We start from the raw sequence: 18,186 nt of genomic DNA, 5'->3' as shown, positions 1-18,186 counted from the left end.
GCAAAAAATTGACCCCGTGACACATTCTGCATGAAGGACTACATTCGAGTACATTCATTTGGATATACATTATGACAAAATGATTATTACTTTTTTCAAAAATTGGTTTCTAAAATCATTTTATTGATATCTTAATGTTGATATTTTAAGCAATACTAAGTATAATAAAAGAATTATGAGGCAATATAAAGTTTAATTCTCAATTAATTAAATATTTAATAAAAAAATTAATTAGAAAAAACAGAGAATAATTGGACTTAATATGTTAAATTTTTTATCAAAATCATGAGATTGAGATAACCTCATAAAAAATAAATTAAAAAAATAATATGAAGTTCAATAATTAATAAACTTAATATCAAATAACATAATTAAAATTAAAAAATTAATTAAAAAACAAAAAAAACTCTAGTCAATCTGAATAAACTCATTAAACCCATCACTCAAGTTACGAAATTGAAATAATCTTAAAAAAAAAACTTAATTAATCTAATATTAAAAAATATCAAATAAAAAATTCGAGTCAACTCATCAAACTTACAATTTAAAACAAGAAACTAAAAGAACTTTATAAAAAATAAATTATAAAAAATTATAAAATTTAATCTCTAAATAAATTTGATACGAAAGGATGGAATTAAAATTAACATATATATATAAATTGTAAAAAAAAATCTAGATGAACAAAAAAAATTATTTTAGTAAATATTATTTTGTGAAAAGTAGTAAAATAAAACCCTTTTCTTTTTTATTTTATTTTTTTGTTAATGAGTATTATATTTAAAATAAATTAAACATAAACATGTCAAATAGATAAAAATTGAAGGTTGAATGCTAAATAAAAGTTGACGAGTATTAAATCTACAGTTTCATCGAGAGAATAATGAGTAATATCTCTGTTTTCGGAAGATCGTTGTATGTTGTTGTATAACTCATTTGAATTAGCCATGTAAAATTTTATTTTTTCTTGGTTTTGTTGTAGCCATGGATTAACAAATTAATGCATCAATAATGTTAATATATACAGGTCTAAGTCAGCAGAGCACAATGTCGAGTGCCCATGAGGAGGGACCTAAAGAGAATTTGCAGGACCCATTCGACACTGACTCACTGGTGATGTCTACGTCCATATAGACTTGATTCTTTTTCATAGTTATCAAACATGGTTCGGTAGTTTATCATGCTAAGGAGTTAGATTTTAAGTTTTACGGATCAATTGGATTAATCTAGAAAATTAAAAAGAAATTAAAATTTTAATATTTTATATAAAAAAAATTAATAAAAACTTTATATGAACATATGCTATACATATTATAAATAATAAAATTTTAAAAAATATTTTAAATTTTTTTTATCTCATATTAAAAAGATATTATATTGTGCTTTTAAATTAAAGTATTTAAATAAAAAAAAAATTTTATTTGATATTGAAAAAACATAATTTTTTTTTCTTATGAACATAGAATATATATACAAAAGAATTTTAAATCTCATATTGAAAAAAAACTTTTTTTCTTAGAATTATAGAAAAGATATACTGAAGGGTTTTAGATCCCATATTGAAAAACTATAAAAAATATTAATAACCAACTAAAAAAATATGGAAAAAAAAAGTATAGAAAAAAAATATATTTGAAAAGAAAAAAAATATCGGGCCTCGCCTAAGTCATGGGTCAATTAGGTTTGGTTAGGTTGTTGTATCGGTTGGTCTTTTGACAAATCCTGACTTGTTGAGCCACTGAATTAATTTGAATTTAATAACTATGCTCTTTTTTACTTTTTTATACGAGTTGATTAGGTTATCTTTATACCAACCAAGTTTTATTGGGTAATAATGGATGACTTTTATATAATTTAATTTTAAATTAAAATTAAATTAGAAGTTAGGTCATGAGGTTTTTTATTTATTAATTTCATAATTTTTTTTAAATTCACTTTTATTTTTTTATTGGTATGCTAAGTTATTTTTGAGTTGGATAAGTCAATTAAATCATATCATAGTGACAACTTTTATATAATTTAATTTTAAATTTAAATTAAAAAATAAATTAAAAAATTATTGAATCAAATTTAATAATACTCCCAAATAATTTTTAAGGATAGGTTTTGTTAATTCATTTATTTTTCCAACCCGTCTGCGTGGACTATAATAACTAATTAGCCAATTTTGCTAAACTCAAGGACTAAGGTCTAATTTATAATTAATTCACGAAATTCGCTTAGCAAAAGAATGGCGGGCAAGGGCCGCGACTTACCAAATGTCAAATAAGCTCGCAAACTTCAATAATTTATTTGTTGAAAATGTTTTTCACATTCTTATACAAAATGACGGGGCGACTCATTAGCCCCCGACAGGCAATTAAAAATTCATTATTTGTATGTATAAATCTTATGGTATTAAAGCTTCATTAACTTACGCCGCCATGTCAGGAAAAAAAGTATCCCCTCTCCTCTCATCATTGTATGGAAAATCCTTAAAAAAATCACAGCCCGCCCCCATCTCCTCTCTCTCTAGAGCAGACAACAGAAAAGAGAGAAACATCGAAGAAAACCACAACCCACAGAGCATCACCCTCCGCCCTGTCTAAGACTGCTGGAAATCTGAAAGTTCATTGGTATAATTTCTCTTGAAAGTCCAAACCAGAAACTCCAAAATCTAAGATTGATGGGAATTTTGGGGGAAAATCTGAAGGTGGCTGCGTATCTCAAGCAATAATGGGGGTTTCATGGGAGAAGGGTGACCATGATTTTGTTCTGGAGATTTCTCCGTACAAGGATGAAAGAGGGAGGGGAGATTATTTCTTACGTTGCTAACATGAATTTTGTTAATAATAGGATGCTGCTAATTATGATTAGAGCATGAGCACCGTATCTCTAACAAATATTTAGAGGAATTGTAAAGAATAATGTAAAATTAATTTGGGATTTGGGATTAGCCCACGTAAGCTTTGGTGGTTAGAATCCAATAACATAGCCAAGATAAAGCGTATGAATATTTATAATTTAATCATATATACTCGACATAGAACACTAAACTTTCTCAGCATCTATCTGTCTGTATGTATAAAACTAGAGCATTTATGCGTAGAAAAAAATAAAAATTTTATACAGTAGAAGAATGCATAGATCCATGTACATGGAAAGGAAGTAAATTATACATGTGTTACACACAAGTCCTGTAAATACAATTGGCACGACAAACAGCCTCTCGACCCATCCGCCTCTCTCTCTCTCTTTCTCTCTAAAACGAGGAAAGGTCAAGCGAAACCTCAAGCGCTACTCCACCACCACCACGGCACCACCTTCTTTCTTCGCTATGTCTCTCTATAGAATCAAGCAGCAGCAGCAGCAGCCAGCCGGACACTAGCCATTACCATTTAGCAAAGCATCACCAATATTAAAACAAAACAACAGCAAATCCCCCTCAATTCCTTTGCTTCATTATTATTATTGCATATATTGGCTTCCGAGAGAAAAAAAATGCCAGCCCAGAAGCGTTCCCATGAGACCCTCCAAAAGGAAGATGATGATGCTCTTATTCAGCAGCAACAAGACCACACTAACAACAACAACGACAACAACAACAACAACAACCATGAACAAAAGCAACAGCCTCAAGACGATATTGATGGTGGTGGTGGTGGTGGTGTTGATGAGCGTACGTGTGCATAGATTTCTAAGATAACAACAAACATTAGTTCTCACTTTGTGCATTTTGTTTTGGATTCGATCAACTTTTTTCGGCTAAGTTTGTTGCCTTTCACTTTAACAGAATCCGATCGAAGCCAGTCTTCTTCAAGTATTAACGAAGACGTGAAAGAAGAGTAAGTTTTTCTTGTTTTGGATCGCTTTGCTTTATCGATTATGCTGTTGCTTTTTTGTTCGGGATCTTCGTTTTTTGCTTGTTTCTTACATTTTATTAGTGTATTAGTGGACAAGCTTTGTGGGTTTCTTGAGTTTTCTCTTCTCTTTTCTTGCAATGGCTAGCTATCTATCGTTGAATTCTCAACCGCGTACGATGGAGTGTGGACTTTGGTTTTGGGTTTAAAGGGTCTTGGTGATTTTGGCTCGAATTGGTTTTTGTGCATGAATGTTGGTTTCTTGTGTTAACATACATATATATGTAGCTGGTCATAAGATAATTGCAGGCAGTTTCATACCGGGATTTGTTTATGTGGCTGAAAGTTTTGTATATGCTGGGTAAGGTTCCGGTGTTTGCATGTTTTCCAGGTTATTTGATTGGAGTATATTTATTTGTTTTCCTTTTGGATATGCAGTGTGAATTTGTTTGAAGTAAGTTCTTGAGTACTTGGATTAATTCAAGAGGAACAAGCTGGTCTAGGAAGTGGCTTAACTGGCAGCTTAGTAATTGCTGATTAACTGTTAACCAGCTCGATGACCCAGTTGTTTAAATTTGAGAGTCGAGGAATTTTAATACTTTTATTTGTTTATTTTTATTTTTGGTATACCATGTGGAGCTGTAGAATATACATGCATTTTCCAAGGAGCTGAATGATGATACTGGACAAAGCAGCAAGCATATGAGCTGTGCAATTTTGTCATAATTGTGAACCTAGTTTTTTTCTTTTTTTTGAATTTTTGATGAATTTGTTTGGCATATAACATCTCTTTTGCTTCTTTGATGACATTTTAGCATATGAATAGTTTTTTTTTTTTTTTCAATCATGGGATTTAGTGGCATGGGATCTGATATGATGCAATGTCCAAATGGTTCCCTTCTTTTATTGGATGAGTAGTCTAGACCATCATGCGATCTCATGTTTGTAGTGTATCATGTCAACAACATAAGGAAAAGTATGGATCTAAAAAATGAGATTCATACTTTTTTTCTGCATGATGGTGCCACTAATCAAGTTTGATTTTCATAAATATCCCAGGCATACAAAGCAATAAGTTTGATGATAATTCTTATGCATGAAGAAAGGAAAAAGAATGTTGCTGAGTACTAGACATCAGTGATTGGCTGTGAATATTCTAGTGACTGATACTGTTTGTGTTGGTGCTTGTTTGCAGATATGTTGTAGTGAAGTTGTCTGAGATACGCAAGGAAGTACAATGTCCAATCTGTCTAGGTGTGAGTTTAGGTCTTTGCTTTATCAACCTCGTGATAACTTTTGACTGTTCCTAAATTGGAATAGCAAGATGTTTGTTTTCTGCTCTTTAGCTGTTCTTTAAGAAAAACTTTTCTCTAGGACAAATAAATAACTCAATGATTTCACGAAGTGCTTGTATGCTCATTATCTCTTACATTCTAGACACAATAGCCACTTTCCCTTTATACACGAGCAAAAATATTTGTTTGTACGAAATTGTTCTCCTTTTTTATGTGCAGGTATTATCCGCAAAACAAGAACAGTGATGGAATGTCTGCATCGTTTCTGCAGGGAATGCATTGACAAATCTATGAGGCTCGGGTACCAAAATCTTGTTGTCTTCAATGATTCTTTCCCCCCTAACATTTGTTTAAAGAAGGCGTTCTGAGATTAAAAATCCACCCTAATAAAAATCTATACTGAAATTCACTACAGGAACAATGAGTGCCCTGCTTGCCGCACACATTGTGCCAGTCGTAGGTCTTTGAGAGATGACCCAAATTATGATGCATTAATTTCAGCCTTGTATCCAGATATTGACAAATATGAGGAAGAGGTGAATAGGTTCCATCCTACTGAAATCTGTTTTCCGTATAAAAATATTGAACTTCAATCATCAATTGTTTGTATATCTGTTGCAGGAATTGGCTTTCCAAGAAGATGAGAAGGCTCGCAATAAGCAGGTGTGATACTCCTTTATTGTTTAAAGTCTTTTTGAATACAGATTCACATAAATTCCTGGTGAATTTAGTTAGTCCACTATAGAAAACTACACTAGCAGAAGACTATATCATTCTTCATGTATTCATGCTATAGGTCCATCAATAGCACTACCACTGCTGGAATTGTCAAACCATGTAATGTGATCGAACGCAACTTTATGTCCACGTGGATCCATATGTTGTAGTCTTTCATGTTTCTATCAGTTGTACAGTACTCTTTGACTTGAATTTTAATACAGATTTTTGATGATGCGTAACACCGATTTTGCCATTTTGAGTGTTAGCCCTCTAGGCCTTGGTGGTGAATCCTATGCAGTAAAATTGCCAAATGACTTCTCCAAATCCGTCCCTTAAGGTATTTAATGCCAAGTTTTATTTGGGCAGATCCAGGCTACCATTGCCCAGACTTTTCATCGACAGGCTGAAGCTTTGAGTAGGAAAAAAACAACACCTAAAGTGACAGCAGCAGCATTTGCAAGGAGAACACCAAGTCGTTTTCGAGATGCCCACTCTAGGGGAAGAAGAAATTATCGAATGGCTGGATTTCAAGGATCTGATGACAATGAAGATGCAAATGGTGATGGAGGAAAAGATTCATCATCTGCTGACGAGCACAGTGCAGAAGTCAAACCAAAAAGGTGCAAGAAATGGGTAGGTGCTCGTTCAGCTGCTGTTAATGCAGATGGAGGTGGTGATGAAAATGATTCAGAAGTGAATAAAGAATCTGTGGGGGGATCTTCTGGGCTTGTTGGCTCCTCAGAAAGGCTTGCATGGGGAAAAAATGGCATGCGGAGTCACACCCGCTATGGCAGTGCAAACAGCAGCAATGTAAAAAATGCTCGAAGCAGTCGCATCTCTAAGTTAGCAGATTATCTACGGAACTTGGAGGGAAATGATAATGAGGTAAAGCTGATCTGTGGCTGGTCATGTTGTGAGCTGCATACAATGAGGAACTATGAAACTTTAATTGCAGCTTTAAACCAGATCAAACGGTTCTGCATTCTGAGTCACAGGCTCTGCATTTAACCCATATGACTGTCAACTTAATGACACTATTCTGTTTCTAGATTATTGTTTCACCTTGAGCTCTCACTTTACTGCCCTGAAATGATTGTCCCGCATTCTTTATTTCAGTTGGATATCAACCTCATGCTTGTTTCTTTTGATGAGCAAAGAGTACCCAGTTTGCAGCGCCCATACCTTTGCTGCAGGCCAACTTTGTCTATCAATAAACTGTGTCAGGTGATTTTTCTTCTAACCTATATCCTGTTTTATAATAAAGACACCTCATTTATTGTAAGTGCTCCTGATGTCAGTGTGTAGAATTGGTCATCAATTCTTTGTTTGATTGCAGTATGTTGCTTTTCAAACCTCTTTGCAAGCCAATGAAGTGGAGATATACTTGGTCCGAGAGATGAATTCTATGGTCGACTTTTCAATCTCCATGAGCACTCCAATTTCTAAACCTGGTATAATTGATCCATGCAAAGATAAATTGCAAGTTTTAGAAGAACAAGAAACTTTGGGAAGACTTGAAACAAACAATTTCATCCACGGGCACCTGGTGAGCTCCTTTTCCTAGTCAACATATATTTATATCCATGTTCACATTCAGATGAGAATAGTTGTATGAGCACCATAAAAAATATTTCCTTTTGCCCTTTTTTTTTCCGCAGCTCCTGGCATATCGGAAAAAGGTGTGAAAGTCTGAACGGTAGAGACATTACCTGTCAAAATCCTCATGGATACCAAGTTTTCTACATCTCGCTTTTACACAGGTATAGATATATATACACTCACAACGGGGACCTCTGCCGGCTGTTCTTTCTCATAGCGTGCATGTTCATGGATCTGACGTTATACAAATGGTAGTAATTGTACAGGGTCAACGTGAATGAGCATAAATGGTTGTCAGTTGTCCAATTTTTTTCGTTCAAGATCTTGCCTATCGAATACATTCACTCCATGTGCAATGCTGTGATTATGATGATTTACTGCTCCAATTTGCTGCTTAAATTCTTGCGAGCATTAATTGAGCTTATTTCTACTGAACGTGAGCAAATTCTTGCCCCAAGTTTCCAAGTTGTAAATCAGGTGCTTTGCGATAATATCTCTGGCGCTTGAATGTTCCATCATACCAATAATTTCTAGTGCACACTAGTCCCATTTATTGGGACCCATAAATTCTGATGTGGTTGGAGCATTGAAGAATTAGGGGTGCTTGCATGTTACCATAATTTCAAGCAACAAGAGACTTCACCTTCTTCTTTTTTAACGGGAAAGGAAGTAGTTTACTTTTATTTATGTGACTTCTAAATTTTCAGGTAAAAACTGGTTGAAATCGTGGTCACTACATGTCGTAGAAACTCCTAAAATTTAGCCATGCTTGTCGAAATCGTGGTCACTTGTGGGCTGCCATGTCTTGTTAGATCATGTGTGTGTGTGTGTGTGTTTTTGGTGGAAGATAAACCTGAGGAAATAACTATTTCCAATAACAATCAAACACTACCTACTATTGTCTCATTATTTGTGAATACAAAGAAAAACTCTAGAATTTTAGGAGCACCCACTGCTCACAACTCCCAGTGGAACTCAGCCATATGGACGAATTGCTTATATAATGACATCATCTTCTTTTGTCTATTTTTTGCTTTCCCGCATAACTAAGTGCAGTTTTGATTTTACATCGAAGTCACCCAATCTCAGCAGACTGGATACTCTTGAAGCATTGGAGGTTGTCACGAATAAACGTTGGATCCAACTTTTCCTTATGAATAGACTTCTCACTTCAGCTTGCCAAAAACTTGCAGTGGGGCATTTGCTTGCCAATATTCTCTTCATCACAAAAGCAGAGGCATAGCCCACAGGGCAAGAGCTCAAGTCCTGATGACCCAGGAACAAGCCTGAGTTCTCCTTCAGGCTAAATGGGAAGGCACAAAGCTAAAAATCGAGTTGTTTCATGTTGAACCATATCGAACGATGACGCGCATCAAAAGTTCTTCGGTCTCTTTTTATCTTTTCCTTTGTTCCAGTAACCAAGAAGCCTTAAAGCGCGCCTCTTGCTGACTTCACTGGTTAATATTTCCCTTGAAAAAGATGAACACCAATTTCTTTAATCAATCACACAAGAGCGGTCGTCCCCATGCAATAGTAACCGGAGAGCTACATCTCAACCAATTTCTTCTTCGTAAATTGTTGTTCAGTACCAGTGTTTGCAGAAAAATAACTAGCTAGTCCTTCTAGTGTAAAAATTCCCATTTTACATCCCTCTAATTCTTATCTATTTATTACTTAATCCCTCTATTGTTCATTCATTAATAAAGTGCTGCAATATCACTAGTTCAGTTTTTTTTCCTTCCAAGATATATTTGGCTATATATTAACTAAAAAAAATCCGAGGGGACCGGTGATTTTTTGAATAAATAGTGTTGCTTTCAATAAATCAACAGCCAATTACAGTTCTTGAAACGAGAAAAAACAAAAAGTTAATATATTTAAAAATACAGGGACGAAATATTATTGTTCAAGAAATGGTAACTAGCCCTGATCATCAATAAAAAAGGACCACCTTGACCTAGGACAAAACCGATCCAATATCCAATTCCTCGAGAAATGATGACATGCCAGGCAGCTAGCCTGCCATTGGATGCCCACATGCATCCCCTTTTCCTTATCCAATAATCCATTGCAAGATGTCCCTTCTCCTAGGATCAGTATTCCTTTAAATAATAATTTATTGATCGTCTTCTTCATAATGCTCCATGATAATAAATTAAGGAGCAATTGGGATAGCAGATAAGCACAGGGCACATCATTAGATAGCATCAACAAGAACTTCTTATTATATTTAATAAGTCATCATCACCACCTTCCCTGATTGATCTTTGATTCACTACAAGACCAACCAACCGTACAATGTTTACATAACTTGGGATAATCTCACAAGAAAGAAAGATCAATACAAAACTAGTCAGATCAGGATGTTCCAGGCATTGTAGAACCGTAGAACCATAACAACTAGAGACATATTGCAGATAAGTGCTGAAAAACAAAACACAGTACGTATTTACATGGGCAGCCTCGGTTGAAGGCAACCTCATCAACGATGCTCGCTCTTCGTCTCTCCACTGTACATCCTGTGATCATCAGATACAACATAAAAACTCATTTCAACGATCAAGAAACAAATCCAATCGGCAGATCCAAGCCATCAGATGCAGATCCAACGGCTTGAGTCCGCTGAAGCACAAATTAATGAAAATAATTATACCATATCGTGTCTACTTGCATGCATGCATAAGAGAGAGAAAGGTCTACTCCCACGCGCCATTATAACACCTGGAGATTCCTCTCATTTTATTTTTTTTTAATAAAAGAAAAACATATCTAAAAGGAAGATCATAAAGTAGAAAACAAAAACAAATACCCTATTCGAAAATTCACGTGAAATTAATTAATTATCCAGTGATTTACAAAACAAAGCCTTTTAAGTACAAATAAGACAGAAATCTGAATAATTCTTTTCCTTCCCTTTTTCATGAGTACAAAATAAGCTTCTTTTGAGCGAGTAACCAATACATGAAGGAGACTAAAATTCAACAAATATATTCATATGCAAATTAATTTGGATTTTTGTTTTTTGGGTTTACATACCAGTCATAGACAGTGGGTGTGTTAGGCTGTGGCTTGTCAAAAACATGAGCACCAATATTCTTAGTAGCAAGGTTGCTACCAGGGTGGAACACGCTCCTCCAAACATTGCTACGCGCCGACAATGGAGTTGTAGGGGTCACTGGTGTCGTCGGTGTCCCTGGAGTTCCTGGCATAGTCATGGACCTCTGATACTTATTAACAGGACTGCTCCCCTCTCCGACGTCAATATCTGACCAGAAACAATCATCAATATCAGTAAAATTAAACAAGACGACAGTTAACAATATGTAGATGCATAGAATTAGTAATAATACCTTTGATGTTAAGTGGTCTGGTGCTGATCTTTCTAAGCTTGCCGAGGCCACGTTCTGGCTGAGGTCCAGCAACAACATCATCCCACATCTTGTCTAGTAAAACCATCTTGCCTAGTTTATCTCTTCTCTCTGTCTCCCTTCAATGGAGATTGGTTCACTTATATAGAAGAAGATGGATAAATATCTATGAATAATTGCTTGGGGTTTTAATTTTTATCTCCTTCCAAGTGTGATTTAACTATGGTCACATTTACTGGGAAGGCCCAGACAGCGTTAAAAGGGGGTCGTGAAGGGTACGTGGAGGTAAGAAGATGGGAAGTGGACAAAGTAAAAGGATGGATAAGGATGAAGACCTAGTAAAGGGGGGGCCCGCAAAATGATATCAATTCGTGATCTGACTAGATTAGAGTAGGTTCCCAAGTGTACCCTTGCTATACAATGGGCTGCCCTATTCTAGGGGTCATTGTGGGGTCCTTAAAGTTGGAGGATGTTATCTTCGATGGCGACACGTGGAACCCATTCCTTCCATCATGATTTCGATTCTTGATGATGTTAGTATTTAGAATAAAGTTATCAAACCTCTAATGTATGATTCCAAGATCCAAGTTGAGTGGGTCCATTCAAATGAATTTGTTTTGAATTTTTTTAAATTAAATTAAGTTTTAATTAAATTAGTCTAGTTATTAATTAATTTTCGGGGTTAACTTTTATTTAATAAACAGTGGGTAGAGATAAATATGGATTGTGACAATATTTTTTATAATAAAAAAAGTAAGCATGATTTGAATTCATTGCAGCAATCATCAGGGAAAAAAATATAATAATTAAGTTGAGAGGAATTTGGAGTGGCAGGATATAAAAGACCATTAAACGGGAGTAGTGTTTCCTCTTATATTTGGATTGCACGATGGATCATGTCTCGGAATTATTATTTTTATAAATACATTTGTTTTAGATATAAATAACTTATTTAGATGCAAATAAAGAGGTTTAATACACTACACTATAATGCTGATCGCTAGAGTATTTGAAACTGTTTGTGGATTTATTTTTTAAATATGTTTGACATTGTTTTTAATTTTTTTTAAAATACATTTGATATGAAAAAGTATTAAATTAATATTTTTAAATATTTTTTTAATAATTTAAATGGATTGATGTAAAAAAACAAAAAAACTGACAGCAAAACAAGTTCATTATGTCTTGTATATCTAATAATATGTTTTAAAAAAAATTTGAAATTTTTTTATTTACTTCAAATTAATAATTTTTTAAATATTTTTAATTTATTTTAATATGCTGATATCAAAAATAATTTTTAAAAATAAAAAAAATATTATTAACATATATTTTGATACAAAAACTATTTAAAAAACATACATGATTATAAATTCAAACCAACTCTAATTCCATGTCATTTAATATTCTGAGCTTGGCAGCTTAGAGGAGGCTTTGTCTTCATGGATGTCATATTCTTCTTTAGATTTCTCATATATTGCCTTACATAAAGACATGCATGATTATGAGGTCGTGAAGGGATCTTATTAAATACATGAAAAGTCCATTTAAATTTTCTTCATAAATTTCAGCATCCTATGAGATAGAAGAGTATAATTCCTTCCTTGTTTCTAAAGCATATTGTTTTTGCGTGGCAATATACCATCCATCGAATTACATTAACATTATAGAATACTCCAAAAAACATTAAAAAAAAAAAAATTACTATAGCTTTCCACGCCTTTTACTTTTTCATCTTTAATATTCTATAAAAGACATCAAAAAATTACTGTAGCTTTTTCATACCTTTCACTTTCTCATCTTTAATATATTATATTATTATATTATATTATAATATATATTAAAAATTAAATGAAACGTAAAATTATTTTTTAAATTTTTTTGTTTTTTTATTTTAATATTTTTTTTGTTTGATTCCAAATTTAATGAATTAGTCTAATTTAATAAGTTAACCCAGATTTTTTTTTAATTAATTTTTTTTATTTAGTTTACTTTGTTAATGTTAAATTTTTTTATATTTAATTGTCAGACTTTTATGATACGTATTCCGGACTTGACGGGTTAACTCAGTTAATTTTAGGTAAACCCATCAATTATTTTATTCTATTTAGTTATAAAACTTTCGTAACGCAAATCCCATATTTGATGGGTTAATCTGGTTTTAAGAGTTAACCCGGTTAATTTAGATTTTTTTTCTTTTTCTTCATTAGTTTTTTTTCTTTCTATTGGTTTTTTTTGTTTTTTTCTTTTTAATTATCATACTTTTATGACACGACTTTATAGTTAAACTCACATCTAACACTCCAGGGTCCGGTGTTACAGTCAAGCTCACTTAAACTTAAATCATGTAAGTTTAATGTTATTATTAATATTATAAATAGTATTCTTGGATCAAGTGTTGCAGATAGACGTAAGGATTTTGGATATATTTTTGCAGAAAGATCTAACACTCTTAGATCTTAACTTTTTTATATATTTTTTATGTAAGAAAAAAAATTAACTTGTGGCGTACATCTTTGTTTTTTTTCCTTTTTCTTTTTCTTTTTAAATCTTTTACTGTGAATAGCACGGTGCAACCCACAGCGAAAAAGCTTATACCTTTAGTTTATTTTTTTGTTTATAGTTTCTTAATATTAAATTTTTTCTATTTAGTTATTTGATTTTCATGACACGGATCCCAGGTTTGATAGTTTAATCCAGTAAATTCTGATTTTTTTCTTTTTCTTTATGACCTTTTTCCTTCATGTGAGTATTTTTCTCTTTACTTTTTCCTTTTTAATTAATTTTTTAAAAAAATTAGTTTATTAATATTAAATCTTTTTTTATTTAGTTATCACACTTTCATGACACGAATCCTAAGTTTGGTAGGTTAACCTAATTTGACGAGTTAACCCAATTGATTCTGATTTTTTTCTTTTTAATTAATCTATTTAATTATCATATTTTTATGACACAACCTTGTAGTCAAACCTACATCCAATGCAATTGGGTCTGGTATTGTAGTCAAACTCACTTAAATTTTGGTTATACAAGTTTAATGTTATTATTAATATTATAAATATTAATCTTAAATCAGACGTTGCAGTCAAACTCAAGACTCTTGGGTATAGCTTTCAGAAAAACCTAACACTTTTAAATCTTAATTTTTTTATATATTTTTTATGCAAAACAAATTAACCAGCAGCATCACATATGTCATGTAACTAGTAGAAAAGGAAAAGGCATGGGTTAAAAACATGGTGTCTGCTTAATTTATTTGTTAATTTAATTTTATATTGATGAGAGTTGATTATAGAATTAGATTTTGTAGTTTTTTTTAATTTATTTTATATAAAGTTATCTCGATTTCATTAATTTAGTTTGTTTTAATTAATTTCAATTTTCGACATTGAATCTATTAAAAATAAAGCTTTGTAATTTTTATATTTAATTTTTATGAAATTATTATAGTCTCATGATGTAAGTAACATGTTTAAATTATTAGCTCAGGTTGACTTAAGTTGTTTTTGTTTTTATCTTCTTCTTTTTTTATCATTCAACATTAAATTCATTAAAAATTAAGTTTCATAATTTTTTAATTTTTTATGAGATTATTTTGATTTGATTACTCAGATTATAGATTTAATAGATTAATTTAAATTAATTTTTATATTTTTTAATTTCATCTTTTAATATTATGTTAATTTAAAATTGACCTTTATAATTTATTTTGATTTTTTTCTTATAAAATTATCAAAATCTTATTACCTTGATTATAAATTTAACTAATTAACTGAGATCGATCTAATATAACGTCCTCTTATTAATATCTTAAAAAAATATCATTTAATATATTATTATATAAATATTTTAAAAAATATTGATATTTTGAGCTCATATTTAAAAAAAATAAATACATTTTAGAAAACTAATAAGTAATGCTTAGATAATTTTTTATATTAAAAAATTGATCCAACAAGTATAACAACAATTGTCAATGCAATGATCTAGTTTTTTTTTTTTTTTTCATCTATTGTTGATCGGCTGCTAACCTTTCATTAAAGAAATTAATTTGATCTCACGTCTCTTTTTGTTACTTTCCTTTTTCCCCTCACGGAAGATCTAACGTCTTTAGAAACAAAACCGAGCAACTTTGGTGGCCCCACTGAAATTTATGGTGGCTTCAGTCGGTGCTCGTCTCGGTGCTGAAGACTCTTACCTGTAAGAGGGCCTCTGCTAATTGTCAATCCATCAAAACCCCTTTTAGTTGAACGGAAAGGACAGGCTTTAAACCGTGCTGCCGGTTGTTACCGCCTCCTGGGCTTCCCTTGATCCTGCTTCATGGAGATTTTAATAAGCTTTTATCCGTCATCGGTTTATTTTATTCCATCAAAATCAAAAGACACGGTTTCCCTTCCTGTAAAAAATAGAATCCTGCAATAAACAAAGCCTGCAAATACGAGACGGGAAAAGAAGTCCATTGAGAATGATGTGCACTTGTGCAAGGAGTCATCATCTACTTCGGAATGTCCATCAATACACATCACTAACATTTGCCTTTGTACACGCCTCAATAATAGCGATAGGAGGAAACCAATATCCTGTTGAGCTTGGAAGCATCGACGAAATCTATCTGAATGAAAAACAATGAAATCAATAATCAGAATATCAGAAGAGTCAAGACTTAAACGGCAAGAAATCTCAAGGGAAAACAAACAGAAAGAATTACGTTGGGTCTAAATATCCTACTATGTCAGTGTATATAAGCTCAAGCCCATAACACTAAATTTGCACCAAAAACGAATGGCAACCCATCTGCAAAATAAGATCTCTTTTGATGTCTCTGCATAGCATTCATTCGAATCACTCTCCTTTTCTACACACCTATCTACTAAAGATCTGGAATCAAAGTCCCCTCTTACCAACAACAGTAACAAAGTTAAGATGCAAGACCAACAATTTTTTTGGCTTGTGATAATGGGTGAGTTGGAGTAGTTAAGGGTGGGTCTGTTTAGATAAGGATTTGTTGTAGATAAATTATATGAATAATTTACCAAATATATTTATCAATTAATGGGATAAGTTTAAATTCAAGAAGAGGTTTTATCATGCTAAACTAGAATAATAATTTAAAAATACTATAATTTTTTTACTCGATTGTTAGATCGAACCTAGTTTTTTACAAGAAATTTTTGAGCTTGTTTTCTACATGATAACCACCACGTCGTACATGGATTATCAAATCTTTAAATACATATCATAAATCTTGCCAAGACTCCTGGTTTTAGCAGTTTTTATGATTTGTGTCGTTATTTTTGAATTTTTTGTTTATTTCAGATTTTATGCTTTTTTTCTTAATAATTTCTTCTCTTTTTTTTGTTTTTTGTATTTTAATTGAGATGTAATTCCTAGCTCATTGAATACTTTGTAAACGGTAGACTTCATTATTATTGTTTTCGAGAAAATAAACTTCAGAATTTTAAGTTCATATTATTGTTGTTATCACCTTCCACCTGCATCAATTTCTCAGTCTCACTGCACCGGCATTGGCTTCTCATAGGTTCAAACAAGAATCGCCCAGCTGATATGCCAATCTCCAATACAGCTACAACTCTATGCCTTTTTATATCAATCACCCATAAGCTCAGCTCCAAAAAAGCAACCCATGGCAATTCCAAGGGATCGAGTGACAGCACTCAAGTTTCAGATAAACCAACTCGTAAAGAGAGAAACCAAATAAAAAAGGAGCATGCTGCTTCAAGTTCATCATTTGGCCAGAAAATATTTCGATCATTTGTCCCCCGCCATGCATGCAGGGAATGCCAAGCTTACAAGCCCACTGTTAAAAGCTTGCCAGAAGAAATCTATCATGTTACGCCCACTTGAGGCTCTACTTTATGATTTTTGAAGTAAAATTTTCTAATCATTCATTCATCAGTTGAGATAAAGAGTTAAGATATGCTTCAATTCAATACGAGCTACTTTGGTGTGGCACTCCTCTCATGTTTCCTCCAAAATCATTTCAGAGATTGCAGTCATTGAATAAGACTCCAGCAATACAACTACCCACCCAAGGTATAAAATGTCTTGTACACTTTGGTCACACTGGCCTGATGATAAGGACATTCTCTCTAAGCCAATTTTAGCTCAGCAAGTATCTTTTAACTCAAACTCAATATGTCCTCATCTTATCATCTACTACGGTCTGAATGAATAGTTCATAGATTTCATATTATACTTAGAGATCTTGCCCGCGCTTCGCTTCAAGCTAACCTGATTTGTTTGAAGCGTAAAAAGCATTGTAGTATATTTTATAAAAGAAAAAAAATTACAGGCTCCAGATCATAGATGGAGAACAAAAAACAAACTATCCATCATCAATCTTTAAGAATTCAAATAATAAAAGATAAAATTAAAAAAAAAATAACAAAAAAAGTAAAAAAAATACCAGCAAACTGAGTTATAAACAAAAATTTTAGATCTGGTTGAAAAAAATACTAGATTGAGATTTTAGTTTAATCGAGCTGCAGACTAAGATTTTGGTTTTGTTTAAAAAGATTGCTAGATTAAGATTTTAGATTAACCAAGCTAAAAACAAAAATCAAGATTCTAGTTGAAGAAAATCGCTAAATTTTAGGTTAATCAAGTTGTAAATAATTGGGTCATAGTTCTAGATTAAAGAGGATTGCTGTAAAAACAAAGTTCATATTAATCGAACTAAAAACTTTATATATATAGCTAAAGAACCTAAAATTATTGAAACATTTTTTTAAAAAACAAAATCTAAAATACTTTGGCAAGTTTTTAAAAAATATATTGTATAGATTTTACAACAAATTCGTAAATTTTCAAAGAATTTTGGCCTACATTTCAAAAATATCAAAAATAATATTTTTTTATTATTTTAATATGCAGAATTATATACTTATACAAAGATATATTTATGGTATTAAATAAAAAAATAGTTTATTTTATTTTTATGTTAGCATTAAAATGACTAAGTTTTAACATGATAAGATAAGAACTTTCTAATTGAGGAAGACTTTTCTTCAACACTAGATTGACTAACAGTTAGAAAATACTAGCATTACCTTAGTTTACATAAAACAAATAAACAATGCAGATTACCTTAGGTAAGGTGTATTAGGAGTGCTAATACATTCTTTTTATATAATCAGTTCACTTATTCAAACTCTAAAACTAATAAGGGTTCTTAATGACCAAGATATTAGATGATGACTCTCATTTTTTTTTTCTATTGATAAAAGACAAGAACTCTTTATCTTTTCCCCTGTATCATTCCCGATCTTAATCCCGATATGGAAAGATGATCATCGTGACACTACACATACACGATAAAGGGTGAGATAAATTAATTTAATTAAA

The 18,186-nt window shown here is 32.1% G+C and overlaps 2 protein-coding genes across 4 annotated transcripts; one reads left to right on the top strand and one right to left on the bottom strand.

The window, feature by feature from the left end:
• The first annotated feature begins 2,442 nt into the window (after nucleotides 1-2,442).
• Nucleotides 2,443-9,642, top strand: LOC105128000 (putative E3 ubiquitin-protein ligase RING1a). Of its 2 annotated transcripts, none has more exons than XM_011029489.1 (10): nucleotides 2,443-3,643; nucleotides 3,773-3,824; nucleotides 5,035-5,093; nucleotides 5,354-5,435; nucleotides 5,550-5,670; nucleotides 5,756-5,797; nucleotides 6,221-6,739; nucleotides 6,971-7,078; nucleotides 7,191-7,400; nucleotides 7,513-9,642. In XM_011029489.1, exons 1-10 carry the CDS (start codon nucleotides 3,481-3,483, stop codon nucleotides 7,537-7,539), a joined length of 1,383 nt encoding a protein of 460 aa, XP_011027791.1. In that variant the 5' UTR covers nucleotides 2,443-3,480; the 3' UTR covers nucleotides 7,540-9,642. The 2 variants fall into 2 exon arrangements, with proteins under 2 accessions (XP_011027791.1, XP_011027790.1); XM_011029488.1 differs by having other exon boundaries at nucleotides 2,444-3,658.
• A 20-nt stretch (nucleotides 9,643-9,662) lies between these two features.
• LOC105128002 (auxin-repressed 12.5 kDa protein) lies at nucleotides 9,663-10,991 on the bottom strand. 2 transcript variants are annotated; one of them, XM_011029490.1, is made up of 3 exons: nucleotides 10,804-10,991; nucleotides 10,490-10,718; nucleotides 9,663-9,972 (listed from the first exon to the last, which is right to left on the bottom strand). In XM_011029490.1, the coding sequence occupies exons 1-3, from the start codon at nucleotides 10,907-10,909 to the stop codon at nucleotides 9,936-9,938; spliced, it is 372 nt and encodes a 123-aa protein (XP_011027792.1). In that variant the 5' UTR covers nucleotides 10,910-10,991; the 3' UTR covers nucleotides 9,663-9,935. The 2 variants fall into 2 exon arrangements, with proteins under 2 accessions (XP_011027792.1, XP_011027793.1); XM_011029491.1 differs by lacking the exon at nucleotides 9,663-9,972 and adding an exon at nucleotides 10,135-10,174.
• Between the last annotated feature and the right edge of the window lie 7,195 nt (nucleotides 10,992-18,186).

The sequence above is a fragment of the Populus euphratica genome, unplaced genomic scaffold (assembly GCF_000495115.2).
Source record: "Populus euphratica unplaced genomic scaffold, PopEup_1.0 scaffold15.1, whole genome shotgun sequence".
In the NCBI taxonomy this organism is placed as follows: Eukaryota; Viridiplantae; Streptophyta; class Magnoliopsida; order Malpighiales; family Salicaceae; genus Populus; species Populus euphratica.
Note: the sequence above shows the minus strand (reverse complement) of the source record. Positions and strands in the feature narration are given on the sequence as shown.

What these genes read in the sequence shown, in the direction of transcription:
- LOC105128002 (XM_011029490.1), bottom strand. Translation starts at nt 10,909, where the DNA reads ATGGTTTTACTAGACAAGATGTGGGATGATGTTGTTGCTGGACCTCAG. An exon ending in CAGACCACTTAACATCAAAG is followed by an intron (nt 10,719 to 10,803) that starts GTATTATTACTA and finishes GTTTCTGGTCAG; the next exon opens with ATATTGACGTCGGAGAGGGG. An exon ending in ACACCCACTGTCTATGACTG is followed by an intron (nt 9,973 to 10,489) that starts GTATGTAAACCC and finishes TGATGATCACAG; the next exon opens with GATGTACAGTGGAGAGACGA.
- LOC105128000 (XM_011029488.1), top strand. Translation starts at nt 3,481, where the DNA reads ATGCCAGCCCAGAAGCGTTCCCATGAGACCCTCCAAAAGGAAGATGAT. An exon ending in TTGACAAATATGAGGAAGAG is followed by an intron (nt 5,671 to 5,755) that starts GTGAATAGGTTC and finishes TATCTGTTGCAG; the next exon opens with GAATTGGCTTTCCAAGAAGA. An exon ending in AGAAGGCTCGCAATAAGCAG is followed by an intron (nt 5,798 to 6,220) that starts GTGTGATACTCC and finishes TTATTTGGGCAG; the next exon opens with ATCCAGGCTACCATTGCCCA.